Source organism: Podarcis raffonei, chromosome 1 (assembly GCF_027172205.1).
Source record: "Podarcis raffonei isolate rPodRaf1 chromosome 1, rPodRaf1.pri, whole genome shotgun sequence".
In the NCBI taxonomy this organism is placed as follows: Eukaryota; Metazoa; Chordata; class Lepidosauria; order Squamata; family Lacertidae; genus Podarcis; species Podarcis raffonei.
In genome coordinates this window covers 54,443,767-54,459,580 of record NC_070602.1, presented here as the reverse complement: position 1 = coordinate 54,459,580, position 15,814 = coordinate 54,443,767, and the positions used below count along the sequence as shown (strand labels likewise).

General features: G+C 40.5%; 1 protein-coding gene across 4 annotated transcripts in view; it reads right to left on the bottom strand.

The window, feature by feature from the left end:
• Nucleotides 1-5,070: 5,070 nt before the first annotated feature.
• Nucleotides 5,071-15,814, bottom strand: part of LRRC4C (leucine rich repeat containing 4C) — a 625,819-nt gene continuing 615,075 nt past the window's right edge. For all 4 annotated transcript variants that reach the window (XM_053387713.1, XM_053387698.1, XM_053387690.1 and 1 more), the window contains one exon: nt 5,071-7,739. In XM_053387713.1, coding sequence (XP_053243688.1) covers nt 5,787-7,697 — 1,911 coding nt within the window. In that variant the 5' untranslated portion in view covers nt 7,698-7,739 and the 3' untranslated portion in view covers nt 5,071-5,786. The remainder of the gene's footprint in view (nt 7,740-15,814) is intronic.

Here is a 15,814-nt window from a genome sequence, read left to right as displayed (position 1 = left end):
CTTAAATTCCCTTAGTCTTTAAAGCTATTTCAGGAAAAAGAGAAAACAATGACATTTTGCAAAATGTTCCTGGGAGAGTATTACAAATTATATTTCTTGTGTCCCACACAGAGGATGCTTCATGGTAATCCATACTCAGGGTCCTTTTTACAGGTTTGCCCTTCTGCCTGTAACAGTCACTTGGCAGTCTTAGGAGCAAATGCAGCCTCCATCACAGCTGTGTTAAGCGTTTCAGTTTGCTCAAGAGACCTTCCACATAACCAGCAGGTCAGTTCTTCTACAGACTGTTGATCTTGCTCACTCTTAAGACTGAGTAGTATGAATTAAAACTCTTTAGCAAAAAAAAAGAAAAAGTCATAAATTATAGACTAGATTGAGAAGGAAAAAATACTTAAATAAATAAATTCTGATTTGACATACAAATCATTATCCTCAATTAGATTATTAGATTTTGTTGCAATAATTTACCACATGAGGAAGTGAGCCCATCATATGTAGATAATCTTACATCGTTGACAGGCAACATTGGGTCTCAGCATTGATTCAATTAAACTCTACGTAAACCCCATCAAAGGCATTTGATTTCAATTAGAAATGCATCAGACTCATGTTTGTAACTGAGCTCCATTTATACACTTTTGGACCTCTGCAGTCTTCCTCAAGTTCTGTTTTTAATATATCAACCTCTTGTGACCAAACTCATGGTTCTATAATTTGTAAATGTAAAACAAACAAACAAACTAAACCTATATTAATTACATGGCTTCATCAGCAGTTTCTTTATTTGAAATTTAATCCTAAATGGGAACTAATTTTTGTAAGGACTGCAGTGCACAGGGGTGGGAGGTTAAATCTTTCCCAAGCCAGCCATGATCCTGGAAAGAAAGAAAAAACTCTCAATAAGTCAATTATCCTTAAAAAAAAAAAAAGGACACAAAATTTGTGCCAATAGGAGCTTTTCTTCTTAAGGTTAACTGCAACACAGAAGGGGAGAGTAATGATTGGTTAAGCCTGTTTTCCCTGTGTGCTATGGTCCCAATGAAGGTCACCCTAATCTGTGCCTAGGATTAAATGTTTTGAAATCTGACGTGGATGTTAGCTACACCATTAAAATAGCATCTACTCTGGCCCCCAAACAGAAGACTTGTGAATGGCAAAGCCACTTCTCAAATTTTGTTCTTCATGGGTATCCTCTGCCAACTAGTGGATGGTATACTTGTATTACAGTGCTACCTCGGGTTAAAAACTTAATTCGTTCTGGAGGTCCATACTTAACCTGAAATTGTTCTTAACCTTAAGCACCACTTTAGCTAATGGGGCCTCCTGCTGCCGCTGTGCCGCCGGAGCACGATTTCTGTTCTCATCCTGAAGCAAAGTTCTTAACCCGAGGTAATATTTCTGGGTTAGCAGAGTCTGTAACCTGAAGCGTATGTAACCTGAAGCGTATGTAACCTGAGGTACCACTGTACACTGGAATGAATATACATGAATTTTGTTTTCAAATATCTTTTGAGACAACTTTGATTTAGCCCCTCAAAGGGATGAAGATGTGAATTCAACTTTCTTATAAGAATATAGTGGTCCAGTTGAAAGTAGGAATGAGATCCTTTTACTTCTTTCATGCCGTAGTTTTGGATTCCACTCTTCAGCCAAAGCTCCAAATCTTTAAAATCTTGTCCAGAATAAAATATTTTGCAGTGGCATGGGGGATAAATAAGATTAGCATACTTCTGCAGACATGCAAAAAATAGACAACATTTACATATGCTGTTTGTCTTCAGTTAACTTTACCAGAGTAGCACAAAAGCCAGGCTTACTTCTCCAAATCCATCCCCACCAGCTGTTGAGAAAGGGAATGCGACAGAAACTCTCCAGGAAAAGATGTAATAGAGACAAGAATGTGGGAAGCCTATAGGAAATGCATATGGGAGTGTCTCCTCCTTTTACCTCTCCCTTTCCCCTCTCAGCTGGAACTCCCCTTCTCCAAGATTTCAAGTTTCCAGCCCCTAATATGTGGCGTTCTTTAGACAAATGTGCAAATACCCAACAGGAAACAATGTCAACACATATTCATTTTGTCTGGTTGCAATCAACTCACAGTAATGCCAGTAACTTTTGATACTATTAATTCAGTTAAGAGTACAATACATAAAAAACCAGACTGCAAAGATATTTATTTCAGCAATAGTAATGTTGACTATTTTATTAGCATCTCAACCCCAAATCAAGTTAATAAAAATGTATCACTTAAACGGGTCATTCACAAGCCACTTTCTGGCTCCCATATTGGGTCTCAAAACCTTTCATTTAAAAACTTGTGAGTGGTCTGGACTCTGCTGCATACCCGTGACATTTTTGTTGTTTTAGTCACCAGCTTGATCCTCCAGTTCCTATTCTTAAACAGGCCACCAATTTGTTTTAACTCAGTCAACATATGCAACAAATGGTCCAGCTCTACTTAAAAGGTGCAGATATTACATTTCTTCTGTCTGAATCCTGTCATGGGGAGTATGCTATGGAGTTGGCCACTTTACCTGCTTGCCTTCTGGATTTTTTTCTCTTGCATAGATAAAAGGGCTAATCCTTAGCTAGATGGAAGCTGTCCTACTCTTAATTGGCTGATCACATGCCCCTCTTTTATAGTCTGTTTGAGGACCTCTCAGCTACCCATTAGACTGTGACATAAGGGTCTGGATGTGGTCTACCAGTAGTGACTGTTTGCTCTGCAAAACAGTGGGACACAAGTCTTCATGGAAGTTGCATTTCCTTTCTCCCTAGCTGCTGTTTTCCTAAGAGAATTCACTCCTAGTGAAGTACAGAGTTTTCCTGGAGTTGCCCACATCCCAGATTGTATACATCCATTTTGAAATGGCTCCCTCTTAACTTTTGGAAATGGCTTGAAACCGAATGATGCTTCTAAGACTACCACTTTTGAGGACTCTGGTATTTCAGCTTTGCCAGCCTGTGTAGAAATGCATTTGCACACATAACCTTTTGTTGTACTCTTTTAATGCTATTCCCAACTGCTCCTTTTCTGTAACAACTCTCTTTTGTTTTGATAAGAAATTGTCTGTTGGCACCCACCTTCTTAACGGAGTCTGCCTATCATTTGGCTAGACGTACTTTTCTTAAAAGGAGTTGCTTGCCCAGACAAACAAGGAGGACCAAACATTCCTACCTTGTGGCTTGTGTTCCCTTTCCTTCATTGTTTGGAACACCCTGAAAGATCTCCAAGCTGTTGAAAAATAATCCTTGCCACTTGCATAAGCACTGGGCAGGCTGAGAAGCTTTTCTCCCATTAAAGGCACCATGGGGGTAAAAGGGTTTCAAAGGGCTAGAAACCCTTAACAGATGTCATGTACAAGTACCAGAAGGGGATCCTAACAGAACAACCCTGTGTAGTGCTTTGCCAATAGGATAAACTCAGAGACATGTGCTGGTAAGAGGTATGTTAATGGCAGCTGGAGTTGGTGTTAGACATGGCAAAGTGTGTCCTGAGTCACCTCAGACTGGCTTGGTTTACTACCAAATTATGTATTTAGAAATAACTTTATTTTCAGAGGCTCAAAACATAACCTCCACTGTCCACCAGCTTTCCATCCTCCCAAACATCTTCCAGTATACTCTCACTTCCCAAAATACCCCCTTTCCCTTTCATTCAAAGACTTACAGGGAATGTGGAAGAGATACATTCTTTCCACTCCCCACCACCCAAGGCATCCTGGAGTCTGAGCTCATCAGTGAACTGTGGATCAGCATATCATTGTGCCCTGTAACCCATGGGAGATGGAGTTCTCCCAAGAGCTACTGCTGCAATTGTAGTACATAGCATGCCTGCATGGTTGGGCTCTAGGACACTGGCTGTGGTGAGTAGTTGGTGGGTGGGGAGATATGCAAAAAAGCTCCTTACTTCTGCCCTTGGTACACTGAGTCATCTAAGCTGCTTCCCGTTTTCCCATTTTTAATGCAGGAATGTTATTTCACCAGAGGATGATTTTCACTAAGATCTGCTTCCCATGTCACAAAAAAATAGATCCACACATTTCCACCAACACGTTGATTGTATCACTGCTGTAAAGCGGGGTGGGAAGACACGTCTTCCAAAAATGTTCCACAGGGACTCCATATCTGCCTTCTCATTTGGGAACTGTAGTACTTATGGCTTTTACTTTTTCCATTCGTCTGACTCTAACCAAAACAATTTGTTAGAACATCTTAATTTCTTTGTTAACCCCTTGATGTTGCAAGTTGCTTCCTGAAAGTTATCAGTACCTTGATTGCATTTTAGCTCATCATGCTCAGACATCTTAATTTTGCTCTACCAGGACAACTCTGTTCCAGATTCCAAAGGGAAGACTTCCAGGCTGCTGAAGCCATTCAAGCTTCCAGTGGAAATGGAGATAAAGCCTGTTTGTTTGTTTGTTTGTTTGTTTGTTTGTTTGTGAAGAAAACCCTCAGCCACCTCAACTTTAAAGTTAAGCCCAGCCACCACCCAAGCATTCTTCATTTTGTCTGTCACCCGAAAGCCACTGATACCCAGCCTTTTTTGTGGGGGATTAATGGTCCCATGAATATGGGGCATGGAGATCTCTGGCTCAGCTTGAGTTAAGACCCCTTTCCATGATAGGCTGGTGTTATGGCAACTGTTGCATGGCTTCTTCCTGAACTGTTTAAGTAGCATTAAAAAAAACCCCATATGTGGGGAGAAGCCCATTCTGCAAGCCTTTCCCCTTGACAGTGTAGGTGTATGAAGGGACCACAGCATGGGCTCCTTCCATGTGGTCCAGGACTTTTCACATTATCTCAGCAGGGTGGGATGAATTATGCTGCAGCAGGTCGCAAACCACCAATACAATATGAACTGGGTTGATTTTGGCCACTATTCTTCACACATGGTATGCTAATGTTTACATAGGCTAAAAGTAAATATATTACTAATGATGAGTTAAAATCCAAACTGTTGTAAGTTATAAAGTTTTCTTTTTTTAGGAAAATGCAAGAGAGGGGAATGTAGAATTTTTAACCACCTTTTGACATCAGAAGCCACACTAAAAATGATTTCTGTCCAAATACAGAAAAAACCAACAATATTTTATTTATAATCTTATTTTAGTGTTTGAACTACAAATCCTGGTTCTAGAATTGTTTAAAAGATCATGGGTTTTATAGATGCTCACATGAAAATTAATTTCTTGGATTGTTTTTGTTTTTGTTTTCTTCTTCCACAGAATGGTCCCTTCAGGAAATACAGAACAGGTCATTATGTGAAAAATAAAAATAAAAATAAAATATTTTGTTATTTTTGCTGTTGTTGTTCCTTGATTGTTCTTATGAATCTACCACTAACATCCATTTCCCTGTTGAACCATTTCAAAAAGGGCATGAGAAGAAAATGAAATGAAGAAAGACAAAATAGACCGAATCTCACCACTAGAATTCACCATAAAAATTCCCAAAGCGTTAACAGAATTCTTACAAAAATCCCTAGACCAGTTTTTTTTAATCTTTTTTTTTTAGAGAATCAAGTTGTTCTATGAAAAATATGGCAAATGGGCTTGGGAAGGGGGAAGAAGAAAGGGGAGGAAAGAAGTAGGGTAAATAAGTGCAGCAAAAAGAGGTTCTGAGGAATACACATAATTTTGTCTGCTTTCTCTCACAATAGAATTTTTAATAAATAAATTTCTTTTTTTTTGTAAAGACACTTTTTTTGAAACAGTAGATTTAGCCCAGTCATTTGTGTCATTTTTTTTTAATAAACTGTCTTGTGTTTTAAATCTGTAAATGTTTTAGATCTGAGTCTCTTGCACATTGTCTTTCGAGTTCATTCGGATCAATAATGGTTCATGCACTGAACTGTGTATTGAATTTATTGTGTTAACTGTTGTTGTGTGGTTGAAAGGAGACTTATAAGAGTTATAGTGATTTAGGTGCTCATGCTCTATTGCTGGCATGGGCAAATGACTTTCTATAGGCGTGTCACCTGTAAGCTCATCATCCACATTAATGATCTCTACAGTTCGTGTTGGAGCATGGTGGTTTTGCCGGTGATGTTGCTTTCTCATTTTGTAGAAAATGACCAACATCACCGCTGCCATAAGAGTGATTGCCACAAAACAACCAATTATGATTTTGGTAGTCTTCATAACCTCATCTATTCCTGGAATCCCATTGCTCAAATCTGTCACAGCGATGGTGAACGTTTTTTCCGTTGACCTTGTGCTCTGTGGTGTGAGAGAGGTTGTCACATTGGTGGTGTCCCATTCAATGACCGGTGTGGGCCAAACCTGCTCTGTTGTCCGCGCCTCATCCTGAGAAGGTTCCACAGTTTCTACTGTGATGGTTGAAAAATAAGTAATACACTCCTGTGCAGTTACATTGAGTGTTGCAGAAGCTGTGGTATTCCCAACAGAGTTACTCACCAAGCATGTATACAAGCCCGTGTCTTGCGCAGTCACCCTCGTAAAATTTAACGTGCCATCGCTGAGCACAGAAATCCGAACCCTATAAGCCCCATGTGTTATAACAGACCCATTTGGAGTAATCCAAGATATAGAGGTCAGGGACGTCGATGCTCGGCATTTCAGCTCTGCAGCCATGCCTTCAGTGACGTTGAGGTCTGTTGGTGGCTCCACAATCACAGGAGCGTAGCACGTGAAGTAATTCAGGTCCAGCTCACCAATGTACCTCCCTTTCAAGCTAGGAGGCGTGTTGCAACGGGCACAGCATGCAGTGTTCGAGGGCGCTTTGTCTTTAATCCACCAGCTGAGCCACAGGATGTCACAGTTGCAGTTCCAAGGGTTGTGATGTAGGTGGATCCTTTCTAGACGGAGAGGTGTAAAGAGGTCGTGAGGCAGTAGTGTTAGATTGTTGTGGGCCAGGTTGATCTCCACTAGCGACTGAAGGTTATCAAAGGCATTCCTTTCAATCACTTGAATCTGGGATTGGATCAGCCACAATTTCTGAAGGTGCATTAATCCTTGAAAGGACCCAGGCTTGATAGCAGTTAAGTGATTCCCAGAAAGGTCTAGCTCATCCAGTTTTACAAGTGGCGTGAGGTTAGGGATCTCCCGAAGGTTGCACATAGCAAGGTTCAAATACCTCAAATTGGACAGACCTTCAAAGGCACCTTCTGAGATATATGAAAGCCTTTTCAATTCCCCCAAGTCCAACCTTCGCAGGGAAGGGATTCTATTAAAAGCATAAGAAGGAATACTCTCAATGGGGTTGTTTCGCAACCAAAGCTCCTTCAGTTTTGACAAGTACACAAAAGCCCCATTCGGGATGGTGCTAAGACGATTGTCAAAAAGTTCCAAAGTATTGAGATTAGCCAGACCATTGAAGGCCCCTATTTCAATTGTTCTAATGTGATTTCTGCTCAGCTGCAAGACTTCTAGATGTCTCAGGTGTTTGAAGCTATTCACCTTAATGATTTGGATCTGGTTCTCATGGAGATTCAATAACCGTGTGTTTGTGGAGATGGCGTCAGGGACCTCTCTCAGATTCTTCCTCACACAAATTACTTTGCTAAACTGATTGCTGCAGGAACAGACAGACGGGCAAGTCTGAGCTCTAACCAAACCAGCCACCACAAGAAGTTGAAGAGCCAGTAGCACCACAAGCAAGGGGTCAAATAGGGCCCTGTTAAACCTAGGACCTATCATTATCTGCTGTGGATGTAAGGTCATCTTGTTCAACATTCATAATTTATTTGGTGTTGGTCCTTCAGGAGTTCCAATAGTCTGAAAGAAACAAATAAAGAAGGATCATGTTAGCTCCAATTGTTAATTTGCACTACAATTTCCTCAACTTTATATATTTTTAAAATGGTAATTTTATGAAATACTTGATACACATAATTTCCCATTCACCTGCCTACAGATTTCTGGGGAATGCATCTTAATATACTAATGGAGGCTTAAAATTGCTACTTGAGCCTTTGAACTCTCTGTTGAACTATGCAGCCTAGTCACCAAAAGAAAATAACACATAAAATGGCATACAATTCTAACTGAAATATAAGATCGTTTCCGGTGGTGCCAATTCTTCCTCCCTTTTGCAGCGCTCTGCACCCCTTCCCACACTGTTCTGAAGGGCCATTCAATATTCTGGATCAGATTTGCAGGGGCCACAAGGAGGGGAGAGGGAGAATTGGCAAGATTCTGCTGATGGAAGCCTCTCCTGTTTCTGGCAGCAAAGGGACATGATTGAATACAATACTGGAAATCATGAAAAAAATCTGCAAATGAATAATGATGATGATGATGATGATGATGATGATGATGATGAAAATGAAAATGCAACACTATCGTTGTTGTGATATATGCTTGTCTTGTTTTTGGTTTTTTTTATCAAGAAGAACTTCCATGAAACCATGCATAGAATGGAACTGGAATGTCATAGCCCATGTTTGTTTTTCAGTTGATACAGAAATTCTAACAATTAAGATGGGGACCCAACATGTCAGGGAATAAGTTCAGAACAAGAACCAAGAATGGTACATTTTGAAACTTCATTGCTGCTTAAAAACATGGAAAGAAGTTGAGACAATTGTTTGAATGCAAAACCAAAAATGTGGCCAATGTAGTTTGCCTCTAGTTTACCAAGAGCAGTGATTAAAAGGCAAGCATGAGTATAGGATTGACATATGTGTATGGTCTATATGACACAGTCAAATCTGCAGACTCCTGTTGCCTTTACTTCTTGTGCTATTTCCCCTAAAGGACAGTCACCATGGTGTACACAACATAGAACTGAGGAATGGTGCAAGTAAAGCTTTTACTACTTGAATAGAAATGCTCACCAAATGCTTATTGTTTGCTTCTTTCAGGAAAGCAGATAAAAAGGAGTTTCTGTGAACTGCTGAGCTGAGCATCAGCTCTCTCCCACCATTAAGCAGACTCATCTGATTTCCTGATACACTCTCCACTATCCTCATATTTGGCCATAGCAGCAGAGAAAGTCTCATTAGTAAATGTGTGCTGAACACAGGAATAAAGAATGGCTATTTAAACGACAGAAAAAAATATATCTCCCATAGCTGCAGGGTTAGCAATTTCAGTGTTACCTCCAAAAATGTTTCTTTCGGATCTTAGTGTAAGTGAAAAAAGACCTTTCGACTCTGCAAATCATCATTACTATTCAAAGTCTCTCAGTGCTGATTCATTTGTGGTAGCTTCTAAAAAACCCAGCCCTGGCTTCATTTTCAATCTGCTACTCACTGCAAGGCCCCTGTGCTGTAGAGATTAATGAAATTTCCTATAAATCAGCCAAAAGTGAAGTCTTATAAATTACAGCAAGCGCCAAGCACATTTATAACCCAAAGCACACAGATGCATAATACATGCATTTAGTTGAACAAAAATACTATCAGCCAAAGGTTTTCCATTTTAAGCTTCAAATTGTTTCATTTTGTAGTAAGGAGGTGGAGGTGGAAATGGTATACTTTGAAAAACAGGGTGAAAATATATTATTATTCACATAGTAGTCTATTTAGTAAAAGGTGTTTTTTATAATCAGATAATATATATTTATGAATTTACTTATGCATGTTTGACACTAGCTTCTTGCAGTAACAGAAAACTATTAAAGCTTTTGTGCAGCACTGTGAAGGCTGTATTCCATACGTTTCCTCAGAGACGAGAGGTTAAAAGCACTGGGTTAGAATGAAAAAACGGAAAGCAGCACCAAAGAGCAAAAGAAAAGAGCAGAAAGAAGGAACTTCAGCAGGTGCTAGGACACTGTTTAGTGAAATGAATCTGGTGTGTTTTGCCATTTCTGACACCGCAGTCCTACACATGTTTACAATGAGCTGGTTTGCAGAGCCAAACTATGGCTTTGTACAAATGCAGGAGTGTGCAGGCTCAGCAGAGAGGAGAGAATGGCCACTTTTCTCCTCCTCTGCCTCTGCTGCTGTGAGTCTTAATTTGGTTCAGTGTGTTGCCCAAACCCAGGCTTATGGTTTATATTGCTTCAGCAAACCAAGGTTTGCCCCTGTGTTTACCACTCATGGTTTGTTCTGAGCAAGACAAACCTTAATCCCTAACAGTACAGCAGCAGCAGTTGCAATCTCCTCTGCAGGAAACCTCAGGTTTGTGTGGTCACACCAAGCCATCGTTTGGCCTAGTGTCACATGGGAATCAGCTCTCAGTGTCCAATAGAGCTTACTCTCAGGCAGAGGTGGATTTAGGGGAGCACAACCGAACCAGATGCAGAACCTCAGGGGTGACACAGGGCATTCCACAACTATAGGTAGAATGGAAGGCGAGAGGCGGGAGGGGAGGGTTAGCACTGCATAGGGGGCCACTGAAATTTGAGTCCCCCAGATTCGACACCGTCCCAGGAGTATTGTAAATGTGTTCTGGTATGTGTGTTCAGGAACACTCTCTTAGTGTCTGCTGATGTACCCCTGTTTATTATTTTGTTTTAAAGCACAGGTTTAATCATCAATAAACTTAGTTCAATTTGTTTTCAACCAACTGTATTTTTATACGGGGGAACGGGGGCAGGCAGGTGGGGGGACTACTCCCTGATCCTGAATGAGGCAACTGTGCCCCTGAAGTACCAGGTGCGTATCCTGGGAGTCATTTTGGAGGTGCAGGTCAATTCTGTGTCCAGAGCAGCTGTCTACCAGCTCCATCTGGAATGCAGGCTGAGTCCCTACTTGCCTGCAGACTGTCTCGCCAGAGTGGTGCATGCTCTAGTTATTCCCACTTGGACTACTGCAACGCGCTCTACGTGGGGCTACCTTTGAAGGTGACCCGGAAACTACAACTAATCCAGAATGTGGCAGCTAGACTGGTGACTTGGAGCGACTGCCAAGACCACATAACACTGGTTTTGAAAGACCTACATTGGCTCCTAGTACATTTCTGAGCACAATTCAAAGTGTTGGTGCTGACCCTTAAAGCCCTAAATGGTCTCATTCCTGTATACCTGAAGGAGCATCTCCACCTCCATCGTTCTGCCCAGACACTGAGGTCCAGCGCTGTGGGCCTTCTGGTGGCTCCCTCACTGTGAGAAGCGAAGTTACAGGGAACCAGGCAGAGGGCCTTTTGGGTAGTGGCGCCCGCCCTGTGGAACATCTTCCCATCAGACGTCAAAGAAATAAGCAACTATATGACATTTAGAAGACATCTGAAGGCAGCCCTGTTTAGGGAAGTTTTTAATGACTGATGTTTTATTGTATTTTTAACGTTCTGTTGGAAGCTGCCCAGAGTGGCTGGGGAGGCTCAGCCAGATGGGCAGGGTAGAAAATAATAATAATAATAATAATAATAATAATAATAATAATAATAATAATAATAATTTTAACAGGGTTATGTGAGAGCTGTTTCTGACCATGACACCAATCTAATGTCTGGCTCACCTGTATATGCATAACACTTGATAGGTCATCATTCAACAGTAAATCTCTCAATCATTTCTGCTAAATATTTGAACCGCTTCTGTTGAAAACTACTATTTGAAAAACGGTATTAGGAGATCTGGAAAATGATTTGTGGTTTTTGATCTGTTGCAAGCAAGCCACCAAATGATGAACATGCATATGCAAATTATTAATAAAGGTACCTGCTGTACCCACCAGATATATGTCCATTTTCTGTTAACTTTTATACCATGCCTCAGGGAAGAGACTGCAGCACTTTGTATGAAAAAGTTCTCAGGTTCAAACACCAGTGTCTTCAGGCAGGGCTGAGAAAGGCTCTAATCTGCAAACTTGTAAACCACTGCCCCTAAACAATACTGAGGAAGAGGGACCAGTGGTCTGACCTGTAATACAGCAACTTCCTCATATAAAAAAGGAACATCCTTACCAGGGTCCAAACCCATCCTAGGGTCAACCACTAATAATTAAAAATGAATATTTCATATGATCTTTATAAAACCCAAGCAGCTCATTCCAATATCTCAGCTGCAGTCATGTCTACAGAGGAAGGATGGTGAAACTGTTCATTTTGGTTCTCTTAGTATCCCACATTTTCAGTCTTAAGTTCCTCAGACGTCATCAAAATTCTTTTTGTGTCTGTGTGCAAATTTCTCCTATTATACACATTTTTAATACATTTTCCCCAATATACACATTCATAGTATTAATGCATTTCCACCAATATATGATTTTGTATGCAATATTTACCCCAGTATATGCATTTTTGTGCTTTGTCTGGAGAGCTGCATTCCAAATTCAGAGAAGTATGAATTTTGAAGGATGGCTGTGTTTCAGTCCTCATAATATTTCAGAAAGTGCAAATTAGGTAGATTGGCCTTTAAATGTGTTTTGAATTAAACTTTCCTTCCATCCCTACCACAAAGTAGTGGCCAAGCTCCAAATCAGAGTGCCTCTCTGAGCAAAATTGAGATAAGTGAACTATTTCTTAATTTGCAACACTTGAAGTGAGATAAAGGTTGTGCTTGCTAAACCCCAGAAACTGTCTGGATGGCCATACTTATCTAGTCCAACCCCCTGTAATGCAGAAATCTCAGCTAAAGCATCCACGACAAATGACCATCTGCTTAAAAACCTCCAAGAAAGAAGTCTCTGTGCAAAGTGTTTTTGTTTGATGTGTTCTTTGCTTTGACATCACAATTAACATGTACATACTCAACACCATGGCTGCTGAAATAATAATTGTAGTTAATAGATAATTGTAGATAATTGTTCTGGGCTGATAGTCATGGTTGCTGGGGCACACATACATGGTGTGTTGTTGTGTACCTGGGAAAAGAAGGGAGTGTTGTTGTTGTTTTTGGCATGGAGGTAGAGATTTAACACTTCCCTCCTCTTTCATGATCTTGATGAAAATCCCCCCCCCCCCCCGTGCTGCAGTTAGGTTTAAGGGGGAAACTTCCCATTATTGTCAACCAGAGTTTTTCGAGTTTTCTGTGTCTGCATATAAATTGCAAGAGGGGAAATAAAGGTCCAGCCTCCCCTGCAATTTAATAAAAGTTGAGCTCCATGCCTGAAATTAACTACAGAAAAACTAATAATGTGATTGCCAGTGACACAATTAGCATCGTGTATAGTTAGGTGCTGGGAAGAGTAGGAGATCTATGGTTGTATAAAGTGCAATCCTTGAGTGGATTTTGGCACAGGATGACACATTAAGGCTACATTTGTAAACACCCAACTTTTAACAGAATGGACCTATTTCCAAGTAAACACACACACACACACACACACACATTTGTGCTGCACAACTTTTATGTTGAAAGACTAGCAGAGAAGCAACTAAAAAGAATGTTGCTCATTTGTCTTTTTGTTTTGTCTTGCCTACTCTTTTCCCCTAAAGGACTATGCTTGAATAATGAATCACATTAGCTAGTGATAAAACAGATAAAGGAAACATGGGACCAAAGTCCTCTCTCAATTATTCTATATTGTTTCCATAAAAACAACAATGTAACCAAACCCAGCTTGCTACAGTTCATATCAGAGCTGGGAACTAGCAATCTTGATATGATACATCTTATCATTTGGATGGGGCTGTTATTCAGTAATGTACTTTACATGTAAAAGGTCTCAGGTTCAACTTTTGACATGTAAAGTACATTACTATACTGAACAACAGCCCCATCCAAATGATAAGATGCATCATATCAAGACTGGATACAAGATTGTGGGAGTAATTATGGAACATGCAGAGGATACTTGTTTTCCTAGTGAATTGGGGGTCTTTAAATGAATAGGTTCCACAATATGAGTAGTGCTTGACTGCCAGGCAATGATGGAATTCAACATAGCAGTAAGGAGATTGTTATGCTTCCACTGACCTATATCCGTGCCTGATGCAGTAACCTCCCTTCCTCTCTTCCTACACAGAGTGGATTTCCCAGAGTGGATTTGTGGGAGTCAAGGGGGAAGAAGAGGAGAGGTAATCCCCATCACACTTGCAGAAGTCATTATGAGGGCTTCTGCTTGTGGAATGGGTTAGTTGCATCTGGCCCCAGGAGTTTCAAGTAGTTAGCACGTGGTAAACTAAATTCTGGTGTGACATTCACTTTTGTAACTACCAAAGATGCTTATTTATCTAAAACTATAGTAAGCGAGGAATGCAGAATGCTGAGGACCTTCACTGAAGAAGCCATAGCACTGTTTATTCCAGTTATAAGAATATCTATAACAGAAGATATAACAACACTTTCAAGATGGTGAACATAAAATGGGGAAATGTATATGTATTTAGGTTGTGCTAAGCAGTGGCGTAGCGTGGGTTGTCAGAACCCGGGGCAAGGCAAGTAATTTGCACCCCTAACCCGTGAATTTGCGCCCCCTAACCCGTGGATTTGCGCCCCCTAACCCTAACCCCCAGATGTTGCGCCCGGTGCGGCCGGCCCCCCCTGCACCCCCCACGCTACGCCACTGGTGCTAAGACAGGGGTCAGCAAACTTTTTCAGCAGGGGGCTGGTCCACTGTCCCTCAGACCTTGTTGGGGGCTGGACTATATTTTTTTGGGGGATGAACAAATTACTATGCCCCACAAATAACCCAGAAATGTGTTTTAAATAAAAGCACACATTCTACTCATGTAAAAACACACTGATTCCCAGACCATCCGCGGGCCAGATTTAGAAGGTGATTGCACCAGATCCATCCCCCGGGCCTTAGTTTGCCCACCCATGTGCTAAGGTCTACTAACTTATACACTTCCCTAAAGGGAAATGAGAATGCAAGTATAATCATCAGGCAGAGTTGTGCCAAAGGAGTTTAGGTTTTAACACTGTTTTATGATCTGCATTTTATTCTATTTCTGTACACCACTTGTGTATTCTCTGAATGTAGAGTCGTTTATAAATTCTAAACTAAACTAAACCAAACTAAAATAAATATTCTCCCCTCCCAGCATTTTGGAGTTTGAGTGTACACAGAACACCTTTAACAGAACATGTTCAATGGAAAAGTTATTTGCTAATTGAATACTATTTAGGGCTTATCCACACTTCTTGTCTTGCTGTTTCCCTCGGAGGAAATCTGCCAGAGTAGATGGCAATCAGGTTTTCCATGGACTGCCATTTGTTCTGATTTAAAGCTAAAGAGTGGGTTTTCCCTGGAAAAGGAGCAAGGCAAGGGGAAAACAGCTGATACTCATAGCTGTCAACGTTTCCCTTTTTTAAAAAACAGCTATCCTGATACCCATGTCTAGAAAGCATGGGTCAAGTGGAACAACGCTGCTTGCACTCATGCTTTCTAGGCATGGGACAAGTCCTTAGAGTTTGACCTCTGATAAATTATCTCTCATTCCAACTCATAACAATCTAGCCAAGTTACTTTAAATCAAGAGTTTCTAACTTGAAATTTCTACTGACCACTTTAAGATACAAATCAGTGGTTTAATGACACAAGGTTTTCTAATGGATTGTTAATCCTTGAGCTATCTAAGCCTCACTTCAGTAACTCCTGAAGGGAAATTGATCTTCTGAAGGCTTTCTGCTGTTTTTGAGTTTCCTTATTCTCAAGGACTACATCATAAGGAACAAACAAGAGGGAAATAAAGGAAGACCAGACAGCTAATCAAAGAAAAATCCAAAGTAACTCAGGAAATAGAAACCTCGTAAATATTCAGACCACCGAGTTTATAAACCATGTGTGCTCACTGAAGAGAATATATCAAAATCGCATCAGTGTATTCTGAATGCAGTGGTTTCATGCCAAGGAATATTTCACCTGGTAATGATTAAATAGCAACACCTCTGTAATTAAAGGGAGCTTCAGATACAGATTTGCTTTGTAAACAATTAGCAACATATTACTAACATACCTGCAGGTTCATTTCAATCTGAGAAAAATAAAAATAGCCTAAAAAAATAGCATAAGCAAATA